Genomic DNA, 27,098 nt, shown 5'->3' on the forward strand with positions numbered 1-27,098 from the left:
GTCAGGGGGCGTGCCGACCGGTAAAAGACTTACGCATAGGCTGGTCTCATGTATCCTCGCTCATGGCTCCTCCGATATGCCTCCTATATCCTCTATCCTCTATCCTCTGAGCACAAATAAGAGCTTTGGGGTGGTCGTGCACACGAAAGAACTTCCGGTTCAAACGAGGATAGAGGAGACATAAAATAAGGGACATTGGACGCACTCATAGATTCATGATTAATTAACATCAATGACAGAAAATGATTGAGAATGAATTATTGGTAGTTATATTTTAATGTGATTTCCAATTTCTCTTCGAAGTGACTGCTTTTATTCTGTTAAGTAATGTGGCTACTTAGATTTCCATGTTTTAACATCTGAACTTTAAGGTGTATATTTGGATTTTTTTGTTGTAAATACCATAATATGTATTGGATTTCTTTATGCAGTAATTTTGTAATAAGGTACTTCTCATATACTTCTCAAATATTTTTTTGGGGATGTGATGAATAAATCAATAAAAACATTTGTTATATTTGCACTATCTTGACTGCAAGTTTGTCAAGAGGTACATTTGAGTATAATTGAACTCTTTTTTTGTTTGGGTGGAGAGAGGGAGGCACAACTAGCGGAGAGATTGTGCACTTTTCTAGATTTACTCTTGTTTTTGTTGCTCTTCTTGTTTACTTATTGCTGTTGTTTCCAATGACTCTTCACCTTTTTGTGTCTGCAGAGAGATGAGCAGCCAGGCGTCTAAAGTGTTCCTGACCTCTGACCTCTGTGAGAACCGCTACCTCTGTTTCCTGGTGGAGTCTCACCAACAGCTCAGGTCATGAAGCAAACATGGTGTAGCCATGCACAATCAATATTTGATTTGACTTCACTGGCCCGTACATAATTTATATCAGGGGTGTCCAACCCTGCTCCTGGAGAGCTAAATCCCTGCATGTTTTAGGGCATGCTTGGACTCCACTGCTTTATATTGTCGAATCTTGGGGCCCATAAAAAGCTTGGAAGTGTTTCAAATGATCTAAATCTGAGCCCCTACCGGGCAATATGACAGATCTAAGCATAGATCACTCTTTTCATCACTCTCTCCACCTTATTTTGCTTATTTTGTCTTATTTCTTTGTATCCACAGATGTGTGAAGTTTATTGAGAGCAACATTACTTCTCAGCTCATCTTCACTTCGGTCACGACCATCCCTGCCAAAGATGCAGAGCCTCTGCAGGTAGAGTACAATATTTAGGCTTTATGAGATTCACAGAGTAGGCAAAGGTTAGTGCCAAAATGTAAAAAAATCAGTACCCGCACAATCTACTCGTTAATTCTGTAAATTGGTAAATTATTTTGATAATTTCCAGGTTGGGCTGCAACTCAATTGTCGATTAATTTGATGCAATAATGGCAATAATCTTGATTAATTGGTATATTGCTATAACCACTTAAGAAGTTAGAATCAGAGAATTCTGACTTTATGTAAAAAAAATAGCTTAAACCAATTGATAATCAAAATAGGTGGTGAGCAATTTAATAGTTGCAGCTTTGCAGCGTGTGAATGAAGCATTTGCTTGAGTCTTATAATATAAATGTGAAATACCTGCAAAAATCCAATAGTCTGGTATTTGCCAGTAAATTATACTAGAAGCATTCTGTCGGCCCGGATTGAAGGTTGCAGCTATGAACATTTAGAGATAAATTTGCCTGCTTTCACTCTATGTATTTGTGATATTTATATGTATTTCATTGCTGGTCTGAACTGCAGCATCAGCATATTTATTTACCATCAAAATGTTACGTGGGAAGTGTGAAGTTCTGAACATTGCGTAGGAAGCCTGATTGTATTCTCTTTAATGTATCTGGATGTTAACCATGTTTGTCTGGTATGATTAGGTCTTTACTTGCTTCTATTGCCTTAAGAAACCAATGTGGTTATATTTAGTTGAGCTAAATCTCAGCCTCAGGGGACTTTGCTGAATATCATTGTTAGAGCCGAAATCCATACAAACGGTCTTGAGGATGGAACTTGATGGCTGTATCAATGAAGTTGTGAGCTGTTTCTACGTGCAGTCCTGCATTTGCAGTATTGATCATGAGGGGAAAAAAACATGAATACAAGGTCTTAATATGTGTGAATGTAACCTTGACAGATAATCACATGAAACACTGAAAATAATCATCTGAATCACTAGGCTATCATAGGTTACTCTAACAGTGAAGTGTTAAAAACATTCCACTCTTAAATACTGAGGGAAATCTTCAGTGAAAGATGGTGATTTTTATTGTATTCGGTGATGTAAGAAAAGTGTGAATTAAAACAGAAACTATTTGCAGATTTCCAGAAAATGAATGAAAATTGATTAGGACATTTTTTAAGCATGAGTGCTAAGAAGTTTGTTGGCTCTATCTTCTCACATTAGAATATTTGCTGGTTTTCTTATTCTTCTTGCATAAATAACCTGAATATCTTTGAGTTTCGGTCTGGTGGACAGACAACTAGCACTAGTTTAATATGACAACTTGGTCTTTGGGAAATTATGGTGTGTATTTTTCACAATTTTCTGACATACAGATCAAACGAATTTATAATTTCATTGAGAAAATATTTTGGGGATTAATCAGTAAATTAAATATTTATTATTTGCAGCATGAATTATGTAAGATGTTTCTTAAAAAAATCTTTTGGTTCTTTAGAGTATAGGTGCCATGCTGGTTCTGGAGGCCTGTGGCAGTCTGGTTCTCTACACAGGAATCACCAGAGTAAGTACAAATCAAGACTTAATCAGATGAGTCCATCACAACAGTTTAAAAAGCGCAGTTGTCATTCCATGCTCTAGATAACAACTTATGGACATTTCTGCTTATTGAAGTGAATCCATGTGTGATTAAGAACATGATATTCCTCTGGCTGTGTTCCTGTAGGTCAGTAAGGTGTTTGTCCCCGGCCTCCTGTCGCCCAGCTTCAGCCTGACCAACCACCTCTCTCACCACAGCACGCCGGTGGATAATGTTAGCACGCCGGCTATCGCTGGCAGCAGGCACCTGCAACGACTGGATGAGGTAACACCATGTGTTGTAAACATAGTGTTCTTTATGCATTGATAGTTTTAAATGATTTGCATTACGTTACATAACTGTTATTCAATCTCACACTGTGAGAAACAATTTCCACAGAGCAGCACAATTCCTGTTCCATAATTTTTCCATTTTGCTTCTTGAAATAATCAGAATATAAGCTCTAAAAACATTATGCACTATACATTGTATTGCTACCCCTATGTATTTAAAAAAAAAAACTCTTTTCTCTCTCTATTTTTACTTTACTTTACTTATTTATTTTCCTTCTCTCCTCCAGGCTGTAATGCCTTCACCAGTGTCTGAGCTGAGGGGTCCAAACATTAAACACCACGAAGGTTCATTTTTGGAAGATTACACTTTCCAACATGCCACGCCATACATCAATGCCTTGAGGGACCCCGTCTGCAACCGGGTCACTCTGGTAAGTGTGTGTGTGTTTTGTGCCATTTTATTATTGCATACTCTGCAAAAGAACTTGGTTGAAATTATACCAACTCAAACTGAAAAGGGATTTTGAACATCAACGTGAATCCTACCTAAAGTACATGTAGATGACTTTTCTGGAAACCACCATAAATAATAATCTGAGTTACAGTGATGCATATTGTAGGGTTTTCTGTTTCACAATGTTCACTGTTTGTAAAGTCCGGGCATTTTCAAGTGATGGGATTAAAAAAAACTTCGTAAATAGACATGGTGGACAACTTTTTTTCATTTTAAATTGCAATATATAGTGGCTTTACAGTTTAATATACAAAGAGATGCTTGATGTGTATGCAGTGTAGGGTCATATAGAGAATTCATTCATAAAAACAACGCTGTGAGAGTCTACCTCAAGGGGCTGATTCTGGTCTGTGTGTGATTCAGCCCAATTATTTTTTGTGAATGGGAGCCACAAAGCAGGGAGCATTTGTGTGTTTTTCTGCCTCCTGGGTCCGTCCTGTCAGATTTGGTATAGACAGCTTCTTCAGCCCTGGGACTCTACAGAATACACACAACAACTACAACAACAATATTTCATCCTTTCAAACACATCAACAAAAGTGCAAAACAGTGTCTGTAGGCTGCTGCTTTTTGACATATCGCTTCTGTTTATTGATTTTTTCCCTTCGACCCCTTAATGTGTCAATCTGAAGGCTAATTGTTTGCTAATTCATCGCACTGTGATGTTGACGATTGATTGTCTTCTCAGTGTTTCTTTCTAATAAGTGATGACAGGAACAGGAATAACCCTGCTAGAACAGAGAGAAAGAAAGACATCAAAGTAACAACATGTTGCGATCTGTTTATCCTCTGTAACACAAGTATTCAAAAATAATTGAGCTACGGCTGCAGAATTTATATAAATTATTAGCTGATAATGGGAAATAATTAATCAGAACTGTTCTTAAGTATATAGAATATTTTATTAGAGTTTTGAGTAAAGGGACAGTAAATACAAAAGACACCTTTTGGCTAAGCCTCACAAATAATATATACAGCAAAACACAACTTCCAAAATGGTGTTTGCTCACTTTATCCTTGCAGTCAGTAGAAGCCAGACTGTGTCTGGAGACCCCAGTAAACACCTGCTGTGACATTACTGATTGGGTAAATGCTTTTTGAACATTTAATCTGAAACAGATTTGTTTTTTAGTTTTCAGCCTTGTGTGATTCATTGCCAGTGCTGGTGTCTGGTGTACTTGGAGACAATGAATCATCACACAAACTAATTTATTTTTCTATTAAGCTGCAGTTTTGTGTCACTGTCGAGGTATCTCATCTCCTTGTGGTAGATATTTTTTTTGTCACAGTATGGAAAGCACAGGTGTGTATATAATGAAATTAATGTAGAGCTGTAGTCAGAAAATCTGCTGGGAAAAATTATTCTAACACTAGTAACACTAGTTATTGTCAAGAGCATATCGACCAACCGACCAACCAGAAGGTGTCAGTCTTAGAGGATCGATGGTTGAATTCCATTTAGCTGCTTCAGTTTCAGGGTTTTGTTAATTGTGCATGATGCCTCGGTGTTGTATGGTTTACTGGAATGGAAGATACCGGAATAGAACAGAACAATTGTGAATGTTATAATTAACATAACACCTGGGCTTTTCCTGCAATGACGAGACAAAATATATTTTTATTTCATTGTTGCCTTCTGCTGTCGGAATAGATTTAGTGTAAAGTGTAGAACTTACTGTAAATAGTTTATTGTCAAAACAATGATAATAAATTGAACTTGTGCACAATCTCTCTCTGTGTAGGAACTAAACAGTGGCACAATGCTGAGGATCTCCATCCCAGAGATTGCTACCTCTGAACTCGGTGAGACAAAGATAAAAACTGTGTACACACACACACACACACACACACACACACACACACACACACACACACACACACACACACACACACACACACACACACACACACACAGCTGAGTCAGGGCAGTTAGGTCCTGGAAATCAGGTTTGAGAGCTGCCCTATGTTGTTACACAGTGACGTATAATCTTGATATATTGAGGATGCCATTACTAGGCAGACACACACACACACACACACACACACACACACACACACACACACACACATCCCCCTCTCTCTGATAATGATTAAGCCGCTACATCAGTGAAGTTTCCATGTGAAGCTCTGAGCAGAAAAATAATCAGATCCGTAGGAGGAAACAGTTCTATGCCTTCTTCTAAATTTTAATTATTTTAATCAATTTTTCTTCTATATTACCTGTGGGACACATATGTTGGCTTAATATTTACTATAAATAAATATGACTTAAAGTGAACTCAGATCTTTCTCAGATCGTTTTAATTAACTCTTTAAGCATGTGAATATTACCTACTATGGGAATTAGACTAGAAGCCACATGCGTGTGGATGAGCTGAAAGATATATTCACATGGGAAATGTACAGTGTGGGAAACCTTATTTAATTACCAAATTAACATGGTAAAGGTAAGTAAAATCCACACCTTGACCTGTAAACAAAAATGTAAAATCATAGATTCCAATTACATTTACATTTAAAAAAGAAGAAGAAGAAATTCATAATAAAAAGATTTACAATTCAGACTGTTTTATTTTATCATATTCAACATTTTGACATGAAACAGATGATGGCTTATGCTTTTTTTTTGTTGCAGAAAGGTAAACTGGTAAAAGTAAACTGGACGGCTTGACATTTGTTTAAATTATTTTTTTTCTGCAGAAAAAGGCAAAAATATACATTTTAAATCTAGTAATATATTTCCTGAGCCAATTAAAGCAGAGGTACATGTGGATCTTTTATTCTGTTTTGTTTACCACTCATGGTTTCCTGGGTCTGTGAAGATCTGAACATCCGCTCTGACGATGAACCTTCAAGTTTCTTCATTTTCTATAGCTTTTGTTAAAGCTCTCCTTTGTCTTAAAGGCTTCAGCATTATGAAGGCATGTGTATAACATTGTGTGAGTCTGCCTCTATGTCATTGTCATGCGTTGCTCCCCATTATTTAGTAATCGATCCTACGGACAAGGCTTTCTCCCTCTAATGAAATGGCATTTATCCACCTCTTCCCTGACCTTTCCCACTCTGGATGTCCAATTAAGGTAGCCTGGTGATGTTGATTAGGAATCTGATTGGTTGGAGTTGTAAGGAGACACAGGAACACTAATTACTGTTGTATTGGTGGTTCTTTTTTAATTTCCCTTTTTTGTTTTCTGGTGTTAAAAAAGAAGAGGACAGAAATGATCGGAACAGGATGGTGATCAGAAAAATGTAATTCAGTTAAAATTAATGACGGCTGATGGTGGAAACAGAAAAGTTCCAGTGTTCATGTGCATTTATGCATTTGAACTCAAACTAGCAACCATTTCTATCCTCAAAAGCTGGTTCCTCACAGTCTCATGTGGTCCCAAGAAATCTTTAAATCTCAACTCTGTTTTAATAATTTCATGTTCATAGTTGATTTGAAAGCAAATTAGAATGTATGTCTATCTGTTTAAAACCCCTCAAAACATTTTTTTAAAGTGTAAATTTAAGAAGATCTGGGGGATAAAGTCCAGGTTAAAACTCATTCAGGCTACCTTGTTTTCCTGTTATTTTATGTTCATAGTTTGCGACACAAATGATTATACTGGAGTTCTTAATTGAGTTAATTGTTTTTTGTGTTTTGTTTTTTGTTGTTGGTTTTTGTAACCGAAATAAAGCATTCATTCATTTATTTCAGTGAGAAAGTGCCTTCAGGCGATTCGTTTCATCCTGTCCAAGGAAGCTGCCATGAAGGTTTGTAGAAGTCATGGTTCCTTTTGGCAAAATACTGCAAAAAGTTAACACTTCAGTCCACATGGATACATCTTTAGACACCTGTGAACAAAGATATGCTGGTCTGACATTTGTTATTGGTCAATAAAGCCTGAAGCCTGTACAGGGCTGGGTGATATGTTCAAACCAGCAGCTTTTTATCCAACGACTGTAGGTTGACGATATATTCATATATATATATATACACTGTATACTGGTAACGATGCTTTGTTAGTCTAACAAATTACTGAAATAAGACAAGTTTAATTGCTTTTTTAACTTGTTGTTCAACACAAAAGTGAGAATGAAAATGTTATAGTCCAACAATCAACAGCTCTGATTTGGTCGAAATAAAACCTTGATTAACAGAGTGTGATGTACGACAGTATTTTAGTTTCCAAATTATACAAATGTCTGGTATAAACATTTTCCTGTGTTGGAATAAGTGGTTTTGATCATAGAGAAATTTACATTTAATTTGATGTTGGCTAATTGAATACATTCTGTAAACACTGTTCACATGTTATTCCTCAGGTTTTGGTAAAGTGGTATAACATCTACAACGCTCCCGGAGGTCCCAGTTCACATGCAGAGTGGAACCTGTTTGTCACCTGTTTCATGACACTGATGGGCTACAACACTGAGCGCCTGGCGTGGACAAGAAACGTAAGTCTGCTGTAGAAGTGTTTTCCTTTCTACTTTAAGTTTCAACACTAATTCATACATGTTGACCTTGACCATCCGTCCCCTTTCCACAGCTGCATTTTGAAGTGCCTCTCTCTCCAGTGATTGCAGCGAAGAAAGCTCGTCCCTCTGATGGGGGCTCTGAAGAGGTTTGTGATGACTCTGTTGTTATGTTTGTGGCAAAAAAATATAATTAATAACCATCTCCTAATTGTAGTTAATGCTAGTTAAACGTTTATTGTTTGTTTTTAGATTTTGAAGAAATATAAATGCCCTTTGGACAAAGGGAAATCCCAGCGTTGGAGATAAACTCTTTTCACCCAAGGGACAGTTTTAATGTGACTGAAATAAACTTGTCACATTATGGAGAAAATTAATAAATAAAATAACCTTAATAAAAATACCACAGATTCAAAGTGGAGGGCTGTTAAGTAATCTGGGTGGCTTCTTGTCAGCACAACATGACTGTCAAATGTCAATCAGCTGGAGGCTCAGGCTGTCCTGTGAGTGTGTGTGTGTGTGTGTGTGCGTGTGTGTGTGTGTGTGTGTGTGTGTGTGTGTGTGTGTGTGTGTGTGTTTGTTTGACCTGAGGAACGCTTGAGCCAGAATAAACTGAGCCATGTGACCTTTTCCAGATTTAATTATGGACGTAAAATAATAGACATAAAATTCACTATAATACAAATATAGACTTCAACACTTGAGCATCAGCAGTGCATGGATTGACATTTGCAAGATTCTGGTTTTCACAAAACCAAGTTTGAACGAAACCCCAGTTTTTTTACTGACTTTTATCTCTGCCTTCTCTCTGTAGGACTTGGACTACTTGTTGGGGTCTCATTACCACCGTCAGATGAATTCCCAACCTGTCTGCTTCAATAATACCCTCACCACAGAACATGTGGGCCTGTCTTCTGTAAGTAACTCACTTTGGGTGGATTGATAAAATACAAAATAAAGATTGTATGATACAATCACCAGTCATGTATAATGCAACGCAAATCAACAGCATCATAAACTACTGCCTCCTTTAAGGTGAGACAGCAACAAACTATTGGCACAAAAACTAGACATTTTAGCACTTAGCACGGTCATTATATTAGACTGCATTGTTTTAGCAAGGTATACTTAAAGGTGATATTGAGTTTTCTATAACGAGGGTTTGAATTTCTGTCGTCATATTTTATGTCATCACCCAAAATGATGTTAAATCCTTGAACATAATCCTCAATGTAAATTTGTTGTTTGTGTTCATTGTTTACAATTCCAAGCTAATTTCTTCCTCCTTGGTCCCAGGTGTCCTCTCCCTCCAGTCCGTCTCTGAAGCTGGACAGTTCAGCTCCTCTCTTCCCTCACATTCCCGCTCTTTTCTACGTTCTCCATCTGCTCTATCAGGAGCTGCAGCTGGATGAGCTGCAGAGAGCAAGAGCCTCATCACTGGTCTGTCTGCTGCAACAGCTGGCCAGGTAACCACTGCCTGTGTGTTTTATGTGTCCATTAGCTGCTACAAAGAACAAAATGGTATCTGGCGGGTAGGAGGAGTAAAATAATGCTCATCTTGAACTGAATGGGTGTAAAACTCAGAAAAAAGCTGTTGCTTTTAAAACAAAAAGGTTACAAAACAGAGAAGAGACTTGTGCCATTTATCACAACAAGGTAAACCTGGTCTACTTTCCCCCAACCACGTTTCACTCTCACCATGAAAAAAAACATTTCATTGTTTTTAGTGTGTGTGTGTAATCAAGGCTCTTTATGATGTGTACTTAAATAAACTTCAACACGTTGTCAAGTGAGCGCTGTGACTGTTGACATTTGACAATAACTGAATAGGTGGAGTGGGAGAGTAAAGCGCTCTTCAGAGTAATTGGCCTGTGGTGGTTAGTGCGTGGGCTGTTGTGAAGTATGGTGCAAAATATTTACAATCTCTCTGCTTTGTCAGGCTAAAATATTGATTATGAATACTGACATAATGATGATGATTTATGAGACAGTTTTTCGGGATTTATTAAATTTCTTAAAATTTCCCTCAATGATTTTTAGTGTAATTGTGTTTTCATCCTCCTCACAAATTGCATATTGCAATTTTAAGATTGATTTAGGTCACACAAGGTACTTCCTCAACACCATACAGTGTAGTTCAATATCAGATTTAGATATTTAAAATGTAGTATTACATTTTGAATATATTTTTATTTATTTTCAGAAATTAACAAATACATTTCTTGTCAGAATCTGACTTAAAAAAGTGTGTGTGTATGTATATATATGTATATAATATTTGTGTTGTTTTTTTTAAACTTTCAATTCATTCTCATTATTATTATTATTATTATTATTATTATTTTACAATGTATAACACACACACACACACACACACACACACACACACACACACACACACACAGCTGAAAACTGTGTGGGAGTTAGGGTTTTGTCTCAGGATTAAAAACTATTGATTATCTGATGAAAAGCAGAGTGATACTGACTCATGGCCGTTAGCAAGCATATGTTTAATTATTGCTAAAAAAAAAAGTGAAATGCCACAGAGGCTCTTTGAGAATGTGTAGCCATTTTTAGATTTCATTCAATGTCCTGCAGCAAATTGGTGTCCAGTCGTGCAGAAATTTGCTCAATGAACCTGGTTCAAGAGAGAAAAAAATATTATAAACTTTGTGAGGTGTCATGTGTTCATGTATATGGAGTCAATGCTATACAGGAATATTAATATATTATAACTGTTTTCTTTTGGTTTGCAGAGACCTCCAGTTGGAAGAGTATGTTGATCTGTACTGGAGAGACTACCCCTCATTAATTAGTGGCTTCACTGAGAGCTGCCTCATAGATCAGGGTAAGACCCATTTCATTGTCTAATAATGGCATCAAGTCAGGAAACAGACACGACATGTTGTAGTGGAGGGCAAGATGGTCTGCTGCTGATAAAAGGCCAACTCTACTCTCTCTAATGTTCCTTTGTTCTGTCTAGGGTTTCTTGTAGTACAACTCCTAGATAGTTAATAAACACAGGTTTGTACAGAATTACAACAAAGACACCTAACAGGAATATCTTGCTAAGTGCATTTTAGAACCTACTGGTGAAGTTCCACTTGTAACCACTGCTAATCTTTAGTTTTTTAGATACTTGCCAACAAAAACTATGCTTCACTCAGTGGGTACTTGCAGGGCTGCTGGAATGTAAAGAGCTTCTGATATTTAATCTACATTTGTATATAACTGGTATTAAACATTTGTTGCTGTGTGTTGTAATTGTGGTTTGCTGAGGAGGGATGAAATTACATAAACATGACATGGAATAGGACTTGTAGACTCTTCAAGTGTAAAATACATTCTCATTAATTGAAAATATACTGAAATGATCATGGTTTGGCTTTTTTTTCTGTCCAAATCTGTACCAAACAAAGATATTTTCACAAATTGCATTTAAAAAAAATACTGCAGCTCTTGCGACTTTTGAAATGGCACTAGTCTAAATTGATATTTGGCTGAAACTTTAAATGAATATGCAGCCCCGTGTGTTATAATCAGATGACATGAATAAAGTTTAGAAGCCCTATAATCATGTCACAGTGGCCCCACACACATCAGGTGTAAATAGGCTATCTCAATAAAAAAAAGTTATGCAGTCAAGCACCTCATTTATACATTTATTTTTGATTTTGCAAGAAAAATCCCCACAGTCAATCTGCTTATTTCCACTGTGAATGTTGTAAAGATCTTCATCTGGCTAGTGCGTGCATTTTTTTGAAAGCAAGTGAAGGAAATGTTTTTGCATGATGTAATTTATCTCATTCTCTCCTCCTCCTCCTCCTCCTCACTTGTCTCTCCCAGCTCTGATTGGTCAGATGCAGCGTCTGTCCTTCCCAAGAGAAGAGCCTCCCTGCGTGCTCAGCTGGCTCAGTAGCTGTCTGAGAGGGGAGGAGGTCCCGCCTTTCCCCTACCTGCCCGGCATCTGTCAGAGGACCAGGCTGCTGGTTCTGGTACGACCAAAGCTTTATTTATATCCTATATATTTGAGCAATCATAATGAAACTAATGTAGTTAATCAGAGGAAAATTCAAATTTAAACAGAACAGAGTGGCCTGACATTCCAAAGAGAAATCATTAATACTGAACAGCAGAGGCAGACAGAAATTAAGTGCACAAACTAGTGGGAGGACAAGCAAAAAAAGGTTTGAAAGGGTTGAAACCAGTAAATTGTACCTCACAATATCAATATTTTCTTGTTTTATAACATGTCAATGGATGAATAATTGCATCTGTAATTGCAAGGTGAAGTATAAGAGCAGATTTGATTTGTTCATAATACAGTGTTAAAAGTGCAGTGGCGATGTCTGCATGTTTTATATTTAGCTTTCTGTCTGCCGTTTTAAACCTCATTTCTGCCTGCTCCCAGGTTTTCTGATGAGTCTGTCTGTGTTTGAGAGAGACTGGGAGGTTATAGAGTTCAGCTTTGATTGAGACGCAGTCAGATAATTAATTTGTGTAGCATGTCGGTGATTCTTTTTCTGAACATAAAGAGTAATCATGCCTGGACATGCGTACATGCACGTGTGTGTGGTGCTGATGGATTCAACCTTGTCTTATCAAGGAAGAAGGGCACTTGAAAACAAGTCTCCACCTGCCATTCTTTGTCTTGAGGATGACGGAGGTGATGACGGCCGAGAGACTAGATTAAAAAAACAACCCAAAATCGTTGACGTACATTAGAGATATATAATACAGATCAGAATGTGAAAAGGTTCTAAATACACATCATATTATCATAACCGGCATAAAAGTACTTCAATAAGAATCAAGAATCAATAAATGCAACTTTCCCTGTCTTAAATTGAGAATATAGGTTCAGTCATGTAGACGTCCTTTCTAATGGGTCTAGCGTGATAATCAGATCACTTGCCACTTAGTTTTACTTGAATTATTCCATTTGAATTGCAGAAAAAGATAAGAAATACTGGGCTATGAATGACAAGTCTGGAACCAGTTATTATAACACACAATTTGAAGGTCATAAAACAAGGCTTGAATTGACCTTGATGAAACTCACTTACAGAAATGAGGAAGTGGACAAATAAAACAACTTACTAACACTACAGACAGTCCAAAATATCTTTGTGAATTGGCCGCTGTTGCCTATTCCAACATAAACATCAGCATTGTAAAAGATAACCATAACACCTAAATTCAACTTAAATATTTAGATCCAAAGATTTAGTCTCTGTAGATGGTGCACATTGCCATTTCTAATCTAACAACCTGCTGCTGCTCTGTGTTCTTGAAGACTGTACTAGACAGCTTGACCTGGATACAAGCAGCAGGACTTTTATGTTTTAGTCCCGTTTACTCATTTCTGTGTATGCATGTGCAGTATGGGAACATGTGCTATATGCACAGGCTTTCTTTAGTCGTTTAACCTTTTATTTTCAGCCTCGTACGGCTTCTCTTAATGACACTATGCTGGTCCATATTGTGACGAATGTAATGTCTACTGGGATCTGCAGTAGGAAGAGTAATGTTATTATAGTGGTGAAATGGTTAATGAGCCCTCTGGTTCAACTCTATATAATTTAAAATGTCTCCTGGGTAAAATATATTTTTCTTCCCGACCTGGCGGGATCTTTAGTCTCACTCTGCCCGACATTTAGTTTCTGCTTATCAGTTTAAATGTTAAAAGATCTTCTTTTAGTAATTTTTTTCTGTATCATTGAATACACGAGGTACTCAAAGTTCACACAGAGGCTTCAACTGGGAGGCCACTTTTGAAATTTTATTTCTATAAAAATGTGAACATCAATTACTGGAAATTCCATTGTAGTCACAAAAAAACATATTGATGCAACTCTTATGTTAAGGTTTTCTTTTTTTAAATCATGTCAATTTTTCGTTTTGCTTTTAAGTGTTTACTTTTGTCTTTCTCTTGTTTCTGTTTCTCTTCTCTCAGAGTTACGCTCTCTACATCATTGGAGATGAAAATGCTACTTCGACAGATGTATCAAAGTACCTGGCCAAGCTCACTGCAGTTTTGTGTATGTGTGTTTTTTGATTGCATCCTGGGACTCTGTGTGTTTCTGTGTGAACCCTTTGTGTTTTTGTGTGTTTGTGCATGCGAACATTTATTGACAACCAGCCCTGATTACCTGCCAGTCCCATAGTTCCCTGCTTCAGGGTCCAGTAGCACAAAAAGAAAAGTGGATTGTGGTGACGCATGTATGTGTGTGACCTAATTTCCTCCATTTGTTTTTGCTTCGAAACCTAATACAGTGTGGAGGTGACAACAGTCGCTGCAGGAATTTGATCAGTCCCTTTTCCACTGACACAGAATTGCTCATTGACTTTGTGGGCAGTGTGAAAGAATCCAGAGTGACTGCTTTTTTTCAGCTCTATGTTGGCATTTTGCTGCAACAAAGCAAAACCAAACAGATGTCATCACCACATGAATGCGGTCCTCCACGCATCAACAAAAAATGTCACCTTCATTTAACCCTTAATTTGAGCGTCCATTCTTTTTAGTGACACATTTGAGCAACCAATCAGTGAGGGTTTGAAAATGCTTTGACACAGTTGAGGTTTGCACAGTTTCCTTCAGGGGTTGTGATTAGCAAATGGGAGAACAAATGAATGAACCCTTTGACCTCTTTCTTCTGCTATCTCCCTCTCTCATCCTCTCCTTTCTCAGGCCAGAAGTCCTGTGTGAGTGAACTGCACTACAGAAGGTAATTTAGCTCACAGCAATGAGAGAATGAGCTTTTGATTATAGTTTTCATTGCAAGTACAATAAGAGGATTTGTTACGTCTGATAACATGTTTTTTAAACTTGGGTTCATTTACATCTGTATACTGTACAAAGTATACAACTATAAGATTAAAAGGCATGTAAACATTGAATAATGCATTTCTAAGGTGCGAAGTGGAGTTTCCTTGCAAACAAACTTGTTTAAGTCTTTGAGGCCTTATAAACAAGCCAAGTGTATTTTTTTCTTTCCAAACATTTGCAAAACATTTTAAGACATGTACTGTTAACACCCTTGTTTACAAGCTAGCAGCCTTCTCATTCATTGCTTTCAGTGATGCATTACTGCCACCTGTAGATCAGTGTATTAGTGTGAAACCATTGGCAGGGATGTGAATAGTGCTGTACGTCTTCTTGCTTGTGCATGAGACTGCTCCATAGTACTCGTACATGAGACACTTAACAGGATACCCTTAAAATCTACAAAAATATTTTTATTCTTGAGGAAGTAAAGTTAAATTTGTAATTTAATGTTGAAATATTTTTTATTCATTTAAGTTATAAATAAGTATTTTTTTGATTTGATTTAATTATTATTTCTATTATAAAGTAGGTGAGTAATTTGTTGTTATAACTAACATTTATGTGTGTTATTGTAGACAGAGCAGTGTGAAGGCAAATCTTTCCAGTGAGAGTCTGGCGGAGCAGCTGGTGGTCTGGCTCACCTCAGAAGGTAAGAAAAACAGGAGCGGACAACCATGTGACCTTACTTTGCCTAAAATATGGACTACCTACTTTCTTTACTTGCAAAATTATCTTTTGAATCGTATGCTTGTGAGTTTTCCCATGTGGGACACTGGAAGGGGTGGGGGGTGCGGGGACTTCACTTCTCGATAGATAGAAAGAGGTGTGTCTCTTTTTCAGCTCTGCACTAGTTTACAGTTTACAGTCATGCAAAGTTTCACATTCACACCTGACCAGTGAAACCAGTCTGTGTACTTGCTCTCTCAGGGCCTGATCACATGTCTGGAGAGTTTGTAAAGTTGGAAACTGTTAATAACTTGTCATTTAGGAAGTACACATTGAAAAGTTTTGTTGAATTGGTATGATACTGTTGGGCCACATCTACTGATTAGCATCACATATGGACTACCACCAATAAAACATAAAACACCATTAAACAACAGGTGTGACCAAATGTAGGATAATATTTGCATTTGGAGGAGCTTATGAAGCAGGACTGGCTGTAATGACACATTTGTTTTGAGGTTAAATTGAGAAAGCAGCCGCTAAATGATGAGGTTTCTTGTTTAACCAGGGATATTACATTCACCCTTATCCTTTCACTGGTTTAGGTTTCACCCTGAAAGACCTAGAGTCGGTCCCCTTTGGTGTGGCTCTGCCCATCAGAGAGGCCATCTACCGCTGCCGGGAGCAGCCGTGTTCTGATTGGTCGGAGGAGGTCTGTCTGCTGATTGGGCGACAGGATCTGACGAAACAAGCCCACAAGATGACCCTGGCCAAGAGCAAAGCTGTGAGTGTATGAAATAAGCGAACATCTACAGCTTTTTTTTTTTTTAATCAAATGTTGGATCAGGGTTAAACACAGTGTGTACTGATCTTGTACTAGGGCTAGCAGTAGCTGTGGTTTTAAACATTGCTACAGGAAGTTTACTCCCTTGATAACTACATCAGTCACTACCTGCAAAATTAAACATAAAAAAAAAGCTTAAATTGATGACTGATGACCTGTAAGTGTAATGGTAACTAGAGATGCACTGACTGCAATTCTCTTGACCGATTCCAATTTTCTTTCTTTTAAGAATTAAAATTGACTGCCTACACAAACATTTTTAGCAACTTTTATTTAATGGCAAATTCAATTATATGTTCATAATGTAACATTGACTACAACTTTAACATTTTCTCCAAAACTACACCAGGCTATAGGACCTCTTCTCACTCTTATAATTAAATAAATAACAGTATATCCGTGTGTGTATCTCCAGTCTGTTGGTTCAGGTCTCTCCTTGGAGCCACCTGCGACCACAGAGGCAGATGAGGAGGAAGATGGGATGGCTGATATTATTCAAGAGGTAACGTGCAATAAACATTATCATTGCATTGTTGGTGTGGCTTCCCTCGAAGGATAATATTTTCTTACTTGATCAAATATCTGAGAAAGGCTTGTTGATATAAATACAAGAGATCGTCAGTGAACATTTGATCTCTCCAGGTCACCGGACTGATCTGGAGTCAGGATCTGAGGGTCCAGGAGGTCAGGAGACTCTTGCAGAGCTCCAGGCCGGTCCGGGTCAGTGTTGTGCAGTTACCAGAGGTTTCTGATCACGAGTACATAGAAGAGAAAGAAAACAAGTGAGTATGCTGTTTGCATGCGTGTCCTGAATGCCTGTGGCTTTAGAGCACAGCTGCACATAGACAGCCACACTGAGATTTCAAAGGACTTGAACATAAACAGGATATTGTTTTGTCTACTGGTGCCTTTTTTCCCCATTCATTTCCTTGATATTTTTGTCGCTCTCTTGTACCGTTTTAGATCATTCTCTCTTTCTCAAAAATATTCTTTCATTGACTTTTTTTCCTTTTTCAGTGATTGTGCACATTTTTTTTAGGTTTCCTTAGTTTTGATTCCCTGCTCTCATTTTGTCCCTGTCTTCCCCAGACTCCTACAGTTGTGTCAGAGGACCATGGCTCTTCCAGTTGGCCGAGGCCTCTTTACCCTCTTCTCTTATCACCCTGTACCCACCGAACCTTTACCTGTCCCAAAACTCAACCTGACAGGTAATATCAAAATCAAAAGCACAATCTGCAAAATAAAAAAATTTGACCATATGACTTTAGTCATATCACTTTGAATAACAGTTGTCAGGGCATAAAACTGATGACCCATTGATCTGTACAATCAGGATACTAAATTTAAAATTAAATCAAATTGTGACCTTAAAATTTGGATTATTGGGACATTTTTAAAAGTTTGTGTCAGGCGGGAAATGATAATCTGGAATAAATCCTTTGGGCACCTCAGGTCAATCTAAGGTAATTGATAACTTTATACGAGTATAAATTAATGTATTTTGTTGCTCTAGAGGAAATTAGAATGTACAAAATCATTGACAGACAGGTAAGGGAAAGTTGTGGCTGCCCAGCTGGACAGTTACACAGGCATTCTCCACGTTTATGTTCTGTGTAGAGTCAGGATTTTTGTATTTATTTCTGTTCTTATTCTGTTTTTCCACCCCAGGTCGAGCCCCTCCCAGGAACACAATGGTCGATCTGAACAGCGGGAACATCGATGTTCCTCCCAACATGACAAGCTGGCCCAGCTTCCATAATGGAGTAGCTGCTGGACTCAAAATAGCCCCTGCTTCACAGGTCAGTCTGAAAGCTCGGATTGTATTTTCTGTTCCACACCTGCAGTTGATTATTCACTATGTAACAGCCCTGCTGGATTACTGTTTAAATTTCTGTGTTCAAATAATTCAAATTGGGTTCAACACATTTTTTGCCAGTACGTGTCTTTACGTCCACAGGCTGAAATTTCCACTAATATTCAAGAAAATGTGTTTCAGTCATTTGTCATCCCTTGAAAAGACATTAAAACTCTTGTCCCAGTTGCATTGTTTGCACTGTAAACTCCCTCACTTTTCTGCAGCAAACAAACCCTCCTTTTTCTTGTGCAAATAAATTTGACTTTCTTTTTGTTTGTTAAGGTGGACTCAGCCTGGATAGCCTATAACAAGCCAAAGAGCCCTGAGCTGGCTAATGAGTATGCAGGCTTTCTCATGGCCCTGGGCCTCAATGGACACCTCACCAAACTGGCCACGCTCAACATACATGACTACCTCACCAAGGTACACACACATACACACACACACACATAGACAGAGACGTATGCAAAGATGTGCATGTGCGGAAATGATGTCAATATTTATTTTACACCTTGAGTTTCAAAGTACAATCAAAACAAACATTTTTTGAAAAAACCCTTGAAATGTATGTGTTTAATGAGTACTTTCCTTCATCATGCTCAGTTTACAGGAGACTGTGCTCTAAATTATTGTTTTTTTTCACAGTGGTACAAACACATATACACACAATACACACAATAACCACAAAGTATTGCAAGAAAGGAAAACAAATATGACCTTAAATATAGTTTATACAAAGGTACACCCATTTGCTCTCATTAACTTACACATACGCACATAACCCCCCCCCCCCCCCCCCCCCACACACACACACACACACATGCTTCTCTAGATGACTGTAAATGAGAGATGTATAGTCGCATCAGAGCCAGGCAGCCAGTCAAAGTGAAACTCTGCCCTCTGAGAACTTTGAAGCGAGACGAGTCCTTCCCACTTTCAAGTGAGAAAAACAACAGGATGCCGCAAGGCAAATCTTATTTTTGCTCACTTAAAAAGTAAGTGTAAAGATGTGGTTAAAGATGAACGGGAAACATTGTACCTAATCCACAGAGAAAGTGTCTGTACTTACTCAAAATTGATTCGTTTTCAGTTCCCATATTGATTCAGGATGTGACTTTGAGCTATGAGCTTCACTTGTAAAAGACATGCAAGGTGGCATGTAAGGTCCACTTCCTGAAAAGCTTTACATAAAATAGTAATATGCTAATCCAGATCCATTCAAAAAGCTTAAATCTGGTTCTTAATGCTCTATGTTCCAGTTTTAAATGCATCTTTGTCATTGCATTATGATGCTCAGCGCGTTTTATATTTTTGTCCATAAAGTCTGTGTTTGATGTTTTAGATCATTTTTTGGTCATAATAACCTTTTGCAGAAGTTGCAAACACTAATTTATTGTCCGACTAAAATCAGCATGAAACACTGCAGAGCTGCACAGTAAAATATAACAGACAGGTGTGTGTAACAGCCTTCAGTCTGAATGAAACCAGTAAACGTGGCTGACAGTGAAGCGTGTTTGTAGCTGGTGGTTTCTTGTCAGAGTAATTCTCTGTCACAGAGAGAATAGAAACTATCATACCTTGGATCAGTTCATTAGAATTATGTATGCTTGTGGCTTCAGAGACAAGGTGGAGGTGTGTGTGTATGTATGTGTGTGTATGTGTGTGTGTTCCTCCGGTTTTAAGCATCCCGGTGTCTTTGCCTTGTTGCTGCAGCCTTTTGCAAAGACAAAAAGTAAATGACACTGACTAAACCCCTATTTGAGTCATCTGAATGTGGCTGTTCATTCAAATCAAATGTTTTATTCAGCTGTACAAAACAAAACAAAATGGTAACATTTCACTTGTATCTGAAATCTATTTTCTGTAACTCCACCAGAGAAATGAAACTGATTAGAAAGGTTGACATTAAGTTATTTTTTTATTTTCCTGAATATTTTCATATTATAATGAATTGTCGATTTTTATAGAAGAATATGTGGATTAAACTTTGCTGACTGACTGGTTATTTGCTCATTGGCAGTATTTAATCAGTTAAAATGCTTGTTTGTCAAATAGAGTGACTGATCTCTGACTGTCTTCTTTGAAATTAGTAGTCATACATGTTCTCAGCAAAAAGAGCAGTCAGGAGTAGTTTATTCAAAACTTGTTTAATGAACAATTTATCAGTCCGTTCAGTGAATTCAGTGGTTGATGACTAAATCTCTTATTTTTAATACTGAACAGAAATGTCCAGTATTTACTTCAAATTTGTAATTTCTAGGTTGTCTATTTCAGACTGTTGTTGTTACAACATTTTGGCAGAATGTGGTATGCCTTTGTGATTGCTAAACACACACAGATGATCCACAGGGGTCTAATGAGAACTGCCAGTCATGCTGAGCTGGTGTCGAAGCCGGTTGGACTTCTCAGATACAAGAGTCACAGTCAGAGTTGATTACACTGAAAGTAATTATTTCTGTAGCAGGTATTTAGTGCACAGGGACACACATCACACTGCATGGTCTGATGTAACTCGCTCTATGCATTTTACTTATATTGACCATTTCTTGAAGACATCAATTTATTTGTAGAAAAAGTCCCTCAGAGCTCAGCTTTTGAAGTGTTCACTCACTGTCTAGAGTGTAAAAAATGTGCTAAAATGCTATAAATATCTTATAGATTAGTCGTCCCTTGTAAAATTGACCAAACTCCTTTCCCTGTTGCTCTGTCAGGGCCATGAGATGACCAGTATTGGGCTCCTGCTGGGCGTGTCTTCAGCCAAGCTAGGCACCATGGACATGTCAATTACTCGCCTCCTTAGTATACACATTCCTGCACTTCTTCCACCAACGTCCACTGAGCTGGACGTGCCACACAATGTTCAGGTAAGAGTGAGCATGCACACAATATTTACTGTAGACTGTGACATTTCCTTTATTGTAAGTAATTATATATGACTGAGTCAGTATATGAGTAATTTCACGGCTTTTTGTATGTTTTTGACAGTTTGCAGATCTTAATAAACAAAAATATTTACAAGATTGTGCAATTGTTACACACGCACACAGTGATAAGCATTCAATTTTCCCTCCGTCTGTTCTGCAGGTTGCTGCTGTAATTGGCATTGGGCTGGTGTACCAGGGAACAGGACACAGACACAATGCTGAAGTCTTGCTGTCTGAGATAGGTGTGTGTGTGTGGGGGGGTGTGTGTGTGTGCAAAAAACAGAGATTAACTAGTTTTAAAATAATAGAGGTGGACGTAGACAAGGTGACGTCACCCATTGGTTTGTGCACTACTGTTAGGCCTCACAGGCCTTTCCCATGACCCTGTTTTGGCCAAAGGCATTTTCTAATAGACTTCTATATAATCAGACTTCTTTTTGCAACCAGCTGAGTTGCCCTCTCCTGGCCTTTAGAAAGAATGCAAGTTTAAGGCACTTTTGCATTGGCTTCACTTTTCAGACAAAGAGACTGGTGCTCATTTAAATCATATGCTCTTTTTAACTAAGGGTCCACATTTTACACATTTTTCAGTCACAGGTGCAGAATAATGCTGTTAAAATGCATCAACTTAAATAGAGATGAAACAATCAGTCAATCAATTCATTTGTTGATTCACAGGAAATGCATTGGCTGATGTTTTTGTTTCTCATATTATTATAGTAAACTGAGTATGAAGACAAGACAGGACAAGAAAAAATAAGACCATTGAATTCAAACCAAGGGGTTTTGGGATTTATATCGTATAACAAGCATTTTTTACTTTTGGAGAGAAAGCAATCGATTAATTGAGAAACTAACCACCTTTACATTATCCTGTCATAGGTAGATGGCGTGATTCTGTTTTTGGGTTTCCCTGTGTATGTTTCAGGTCGGCCTCCTGGTCCAGAGATGGAGTACTGCACAGACAGAGAGTCCTATTCATTAGCTGCTGGACTGGCTCTGGGCATGGTCTGTCTGGGGGTAAGTCACGTGTAAAAACACTTCTGGTTGAATAAACATTTGTGAATACATCATAATGTTGTTTCAACATGCTGGAAGTTACAGGTGGGGTGGAGAAAGCTCATGGAAAGCTGTTGTCATACATTTCATGAGAATGTGTGTTCATGCCCACTCAGAAAGAGGAACAACTTTAGTTTTTACACAAGTTAAAAATCATCTGCTTTTCTCACAACTTAAATGATTTTACTTTCTCCGTCTGTCCCATCTCTCCTGACTCAACTAATTTCTGAACACTTGCACCTTTATTCCCTCCTCTCCACCACTCTCCACTTCTCTTTTGTCTCATTATTTTCTCCTTTCCCATCCTATTTCATGTTCCCACCCTCCCTTCCGTCTCTCTCCTTGCAGCACGGCAGTAACCTGATAGGGATGACGGACCTGAATGTCCCTGAGCAGCTGTATCAGTACATGGTCGGGGGCCATCGCAGAGCTCAGGCCGGAGCCAATAGGGAGAGACACAAGTCCCCCAGCTACCAAATCAAGGTAGACCGACAAATCCTTGATTCTTGAACTACAATAACACAAACAAACATTACCAAATAAAGATTTATTTGAGATGCTATAATTCTGAAACATATTCAGTCCAGAGAATTTCATTATTAAACCATCGTACACATTATCTAGTTATAAAACTCCTTTCACATTCAGTTTTCATTACATAATTATGACAGTAGTAGGCAAGTGGTTGGACACCCTTCAGATAAAGTTGATTGCGACACTGACCTAGCTAGGATTCACAATTTCTGAAATTAGATATGTTAACAACAATAAACTGATGGCTGGGTAGTTAACCTGTTATTTTACTTTCTCTAAACATTATCAATGGTCGCTCCAGGAAGGTGACACAATAAATGTAGACGTGACGTGTCCTGGGGCCACACTAGCCCTCGCCATGATCTACCTCAAGACCAACAACAGGTGAGAAAAGACAAACAACTGATAGATCCATCCATCTTTTTATATGCACCAAACATAGAACTTATATCACGAGTTTGATGAATTTAAAATATCATTACTCCTTGTACTTTACACATGCTATTTAATTGGACCACCTGGAGATGCATCATCTTTGTGCAGTGGTCTACTTCATGACTCACTTGTGAGGCATTATTTAATTTATTTACTTGCTGCAACTGCCAATTTTACTTTATAAGCCCACTAACCAAAAGTATGTTAGGAAAAGAATTTTGCTTTATTTCTTTGTGCTCCACACCTTTAGTTCAGCAGACTCGAGTGGTGCAATTAGAGCTAGTATTGTACATTTATGAATAGCAAACTCTATGACAGATACAGAATCATCCACCATCCCTGTGTCAACCCTGATGCTTTATTATAAAGGCCAAAGTGTACTTTTTGTTTAAAACTTTTCATCCATTTCTTGACTATGAGAACATCGAGCAGAACATCCTAACCTGCCTGATGAAATATCTCATACCTCAGTGAGTCCAGATGTCACATTATGCTACAAAAGAACAAGACTTGTCCATCATTTAGCTTTCTGCTATTGGTCAAGAGGTTCCTGTCTTCTCTGAGGCTCATCTGATGCTGTCTGTCTATTGGCTGAGAGGGTGTTGAAGGATGGCATTAACACCTCCTTGTCTTCCTGGTTCTGTCCACTAGGTCGATTGCTGATTGGCTGAAACCTCCAGACACTTGGTTCCTGCTGGATTTCATCAAGCCAGAGTTTCTGCTGCTGAGGGTTAGTGTGGCACTAAGTGTGTGTGTGTGTGTGTGTGTGTGTGTGGCCATTCCTCCCACCTTTCCATAATCTGGTATACATATCTCTTGTTTTTCTCCTCCTTCTTGCGTCTTTACCCTCTCAGACTCTTGCTCGGTGTATCATCATGTGGGATGAAATCCTCCCAAATACTGAGTGGGTCAAGAGTAACATACCCCAGGTGAGAAAATACACATATATACACACACAGGGCATTACTGAGCTGACATATTTGTAGCTGTGAAGCAGCAGACCTGGCATCAAGTCACTGTGACTTGCAAAAAATATCCCAGCTTTGAAAGTTAATTTCTTTGGGAGGGAGCAGGTTTAACTTTGTCATTTAAATCCAGTTCATCAAAGCTTTTCCATTTGTTGTTGTACACAGTCTCTGTCTAGTAGCTATTTCCTGAAGCACATACACACAGGGACTGTATAGTTAGCTTGAGAAAAAAAATGACCTCCCTGGATATACAAAGAAAAGAGCATCAGCTGTCACCAGTGACAATAATAAAAATGTTGTCTTGTCAAGCTCCACAACAATTATTGAGGTTGTGTCCATATAGCATATGATATTGCCCTTTGTGTTCACATGCATGATTGTTTACTTAAGACTGTCACCACCATTTTAGCCAACATGATGCCAGAATAAACTGCAGGTTTTCCCTACAATTATAATAACTAAATAAATGATGATTCTATATACTCTAATCTCTATTTATTGAAGAGCATTTTTGTTAACAGGCAGATTGTATTCCATTTTATTTATTTTTTTGGTCTTGTGGTTTTATTTTATTCATTCATTGTAATATCCTTTTCACATCCCACTCTGATGTCTGAATATTTTCAACACTTAAAAGTTCCTTAGCATTATTTTGCTATTATGTTATCATACCTATATTATCATACCAGTGGCTTGCAATGATAATAATATTGTTTATCACAACTATTTCTGGGACAATATATCGTCCAACAAAAAAAGTTGCCGTCACAGGTCGATCTTTGACAGGTTATTGCAGTACACAACTACAACACAATGTGCAAATTTAGTTGGGAGAATTTTCTGCCCATTTAAATGTTAGAAATTCTCAAGCACCCAGACACATAATACTGTTCATTAAAACTATATTTGATTTGTTTCCAGATCATGAGGGGAAATTTTGATCCTTCAGAAGACATCAACATGGAGACGATGGCGTGAGTATTTAACACCCCCCCCCCCCCCCCCCCCCCCCGAAAAAAAACAAAAAACAAAAACATTTAACTGTTATCATATAAATTCTGCATCAAACCTTAAATATTTTACCACTTCAGGGGAATTCATCTATCGTTGTGGTTGTGATTATTATGCAGTGTCCCACTACTGTGACTGATCATGATCACGTTTTATTTTTTCCTCAGTCAAGCCCAAGACTACATTACAGCCGGCGCCTGTTTGGCATTGGGCTTACGCTTTGCCGGCTCTGCCAACTCTGATGCCTTTGACTGCCTCTACGAGTTTGCAAGGACGTTCATGAAGATAATGTCCTTCGCCGGTACAGCTGCTGTTGTAGGTGTTTGTAAAAGTCTTTTGCTTAAATCCAATCTCTGATCAATTTTAAGAATAGCCTCTTAAGATTGTTACTTAAGATGATGATTTCTTACACTTCCCCTTTGCTCTCTCTTTCTGCCTGTCAATATATGTTTTTGGTTAAAACAGCAGATGGGTTATTACAACCTGCAGACCGGTCTGTCAATGATTCTGCTGGCGATGTCCATGGTGATGTCCGGTACTGGAAACTTGAAGGTCTTGCAGCTCTGCCGCTTCTTCCATAAGAGAACTGGCGGCGAGATGAACTACGGCTTTCACATGGCTCATCACATGGCACTGGGCCTGCTGTTCTTGGGAGGGGGCAGGTGAGACACACACACACACACACACACACACTCACACACACACACACACACACACACACACACACACACACACACACACACACACACACAGTACCAGACTTTATAAATCTTTTTTTCTTTTTCCAACGACATCAGTTTTAAATTAAAGATACATACTCATACTGTTTGGCACCTGAGTTGGCTTTTGCCAATAAGACTCAAATTTCACACAGACACAAACACACTCACCGGATTTGTTTTTTTTGTTTCTGGGAAAGTCCAGGTACGCCACGTACACGCACTCTTTGTGGGTTTGCAACACAAATACGCACAAGTGTGTTTTGAGTGCTGTCTTATGCATAATGAATGATATTTATACACACACACCCAAACCAGGTTCCGCCAACCACTGACCTTGGCCTGTGTATTTTCAAGAGAAACAACGGCTCCCACTCTCTCATTACATGTTGCAAATGTTTCTCCACCTACAACCGTAATCAGACGAACCTTTTGATTTTATTCCGATCATGTTTTATTTTTGACCTGCCAGATGAAAGCCCAGGCAGCTGCAGGGACTGTGTTTGAATGTCATGCACCGCAGAGTGTATTACCATGAATGTGTCTGCAGAGGTTAAAGTTCACGCTGGTGAGCAGACCGAGGCCCTGTCATTGTTGAATTTCCTTCATTCTCTTTCACTGCTCATCTGTCAGTCAGTCAGTCTCTCACCTGTTTGCACTGAAATTTTCTATTTACATTTGCTTTCCATGCATTTTATCGTTATCGCTACATCACTGTCATTCATTCTTTTTCATTCATTTCCTCACCTCTGTTTTTCCTCATTATCTGTCATGTGGTTTTCTGTTTTTTTCCCCCTCCTTCTCTCGTCTCTTTCTGTTTGCTCAGTTAGTTTCTCTTCCCCGTTTCTTCTTCTTTTTTTCTTTTTTTTTTTTTTTTACCTAGAAACTGAAGTGAAAGCCAAGTTTTTTTCAAGCCAGAGTCACTTATGGTGTCCGGACTAATGATAGCATACCATACCTTTATATATATCAGCTTATACCAAAGCCAGACAGGGGTTTTGTATGCCCTTCCCATGTTCACATCTGTTGCCTGTGAGTGCTCTGGTTTCAACCCAAACCAAACACATTAGGTATTAAAAATACTTCTTCATTGCCCAAAACACTGGACCTCAGAACTGGAGTTGGTCCCTGGACGCTTCCCACTGCTCTTAAAATAGTGGGTCAAATTTAGAGGACAAATTTCCCCACAGGGACTAATAAAGTATGACTTCACACATCTACATGGGCAGTC

General features: G+C 38.3%; 1 protein-coding gene across 1 annotated transcript in view; it reads left to right on the forward strand.

The window, feature by feature from the left end:
- Positions 1–27,098, forward strand: part of anapc1 (anaphase promoting complex subunit 1) — a 48,578-nt gene that overhangs the window by 7,731 nt on the left and 13,749 nt on the right. Inside the window, exons 12-43 of the mRNA XM_059359556.1 lie at positions 716–811; positions 1,124–1,214; positions 2,678–2,743; positions 2,906–3,043; positions 3,339–3,482; positions 5,308–5,368; positions 7,266–7,321; positions 7,874–8,005; positions 8,098–8,172; positions 8,838–8,939; positions 9,320–9,489; positions 10,780–10,871; positions 11,870–12,018; positions 13,980–14,064; positions 14,715–14,751; positions 15,428–15,501; positions 16,124–16,302; positions 16,778–16,864; positions 17,005–17,144; positions 17,452–17,570; positions 18,031–18,161; positions 18,500–18,640; positions 20,929–21,081; positions 21,302–21,383; positions 22,070–22,161; positions 22,549–22,683; positions 23,036–23,118; positions 23,821–23,899; positions 24,024–24,098; positions 25,059–25,111; positions 25,316–25,463; positions 25,614–25,810. Of these exons, the coding sequence (XP_059215539.1) occupies positions 716–811; positions 1,124–1,214; positions 2,678–2,743; positions 2,906–3,043; positions 3,339–3,482; positions 5,308–5,368; positions 7,266–7,321; positions 7,874–8,005; positions 8,098–8,172; positions 8,838–8,939; positions 9,320–9,489; positions 10,780–10,871; positions 11,870–12,018; positions 13,980–14,064; positions 14,715–14,751; positions 15,428–15,501; positions 16,124–16,302; positions 16,778–16,864; positions 17,005–17,144; positions 17,452–17,570; positions 18,031–18,161; positions 18,500–18,640; positions 20,929–21,081; positions 21,302–21,383; positions 22,070–22,161; positions 22,549–22,683; positions 23,036–23,118; positions 23,821–23,899; positions 24,024–24,098; positions 25,059–25,111; positions 25,316–25,463; positions 25,614–25,810 (3,462 nt within the window). The remainder of the gene's footprint in view (positions 1–715; positions 812–1,123; positions 1,215–2,677; positions 2,744–2,905; positions 3,044–3,338; positions 3,483–5,307; positions 5,369–7,265; positions 7,322–7,873; positions 8,006–8,097; positions 8,173–8,837; positions 8,940–9,319; positions 9,490–10,779; positions 10,872–11,869; positions 12,019–13,979; positions 14,065–14,714; positions 14,752–15,427; positions 15,502–16,123; positions 16,303–16,777; positions 16,865–17,004; positions 17,145–17,451; positions 17,571–18,030; positions 18,162–18,499; positions 18,641–20,928; positions 21,082–21,301; positions 21,384–22,069; positions 22,162–22,548; positions 22,684–23,035; positions 23,119–23,820; positions 23,900–24,023; positions 24,099–25,058; positions 25,112–25,315; positions 25,464–25,613; positions 25,811–27,098) is intronic.

This window comes from Centropristis striata, chromosome 20, assembly GCF_030273125.1.
Source record: "Centropristis striata isolate RG_2023a ecotype Rhode Island chromosome 20, C.striata_1.0, whole genome shotgun sequence".
Classification (NCBI taxonomy): domain Eukaryota; kingdom Metazoa; phylum Chordata; class Actinopteri; order Perciformes; family Serranidae; genus Centropristis; species Centropristis striata.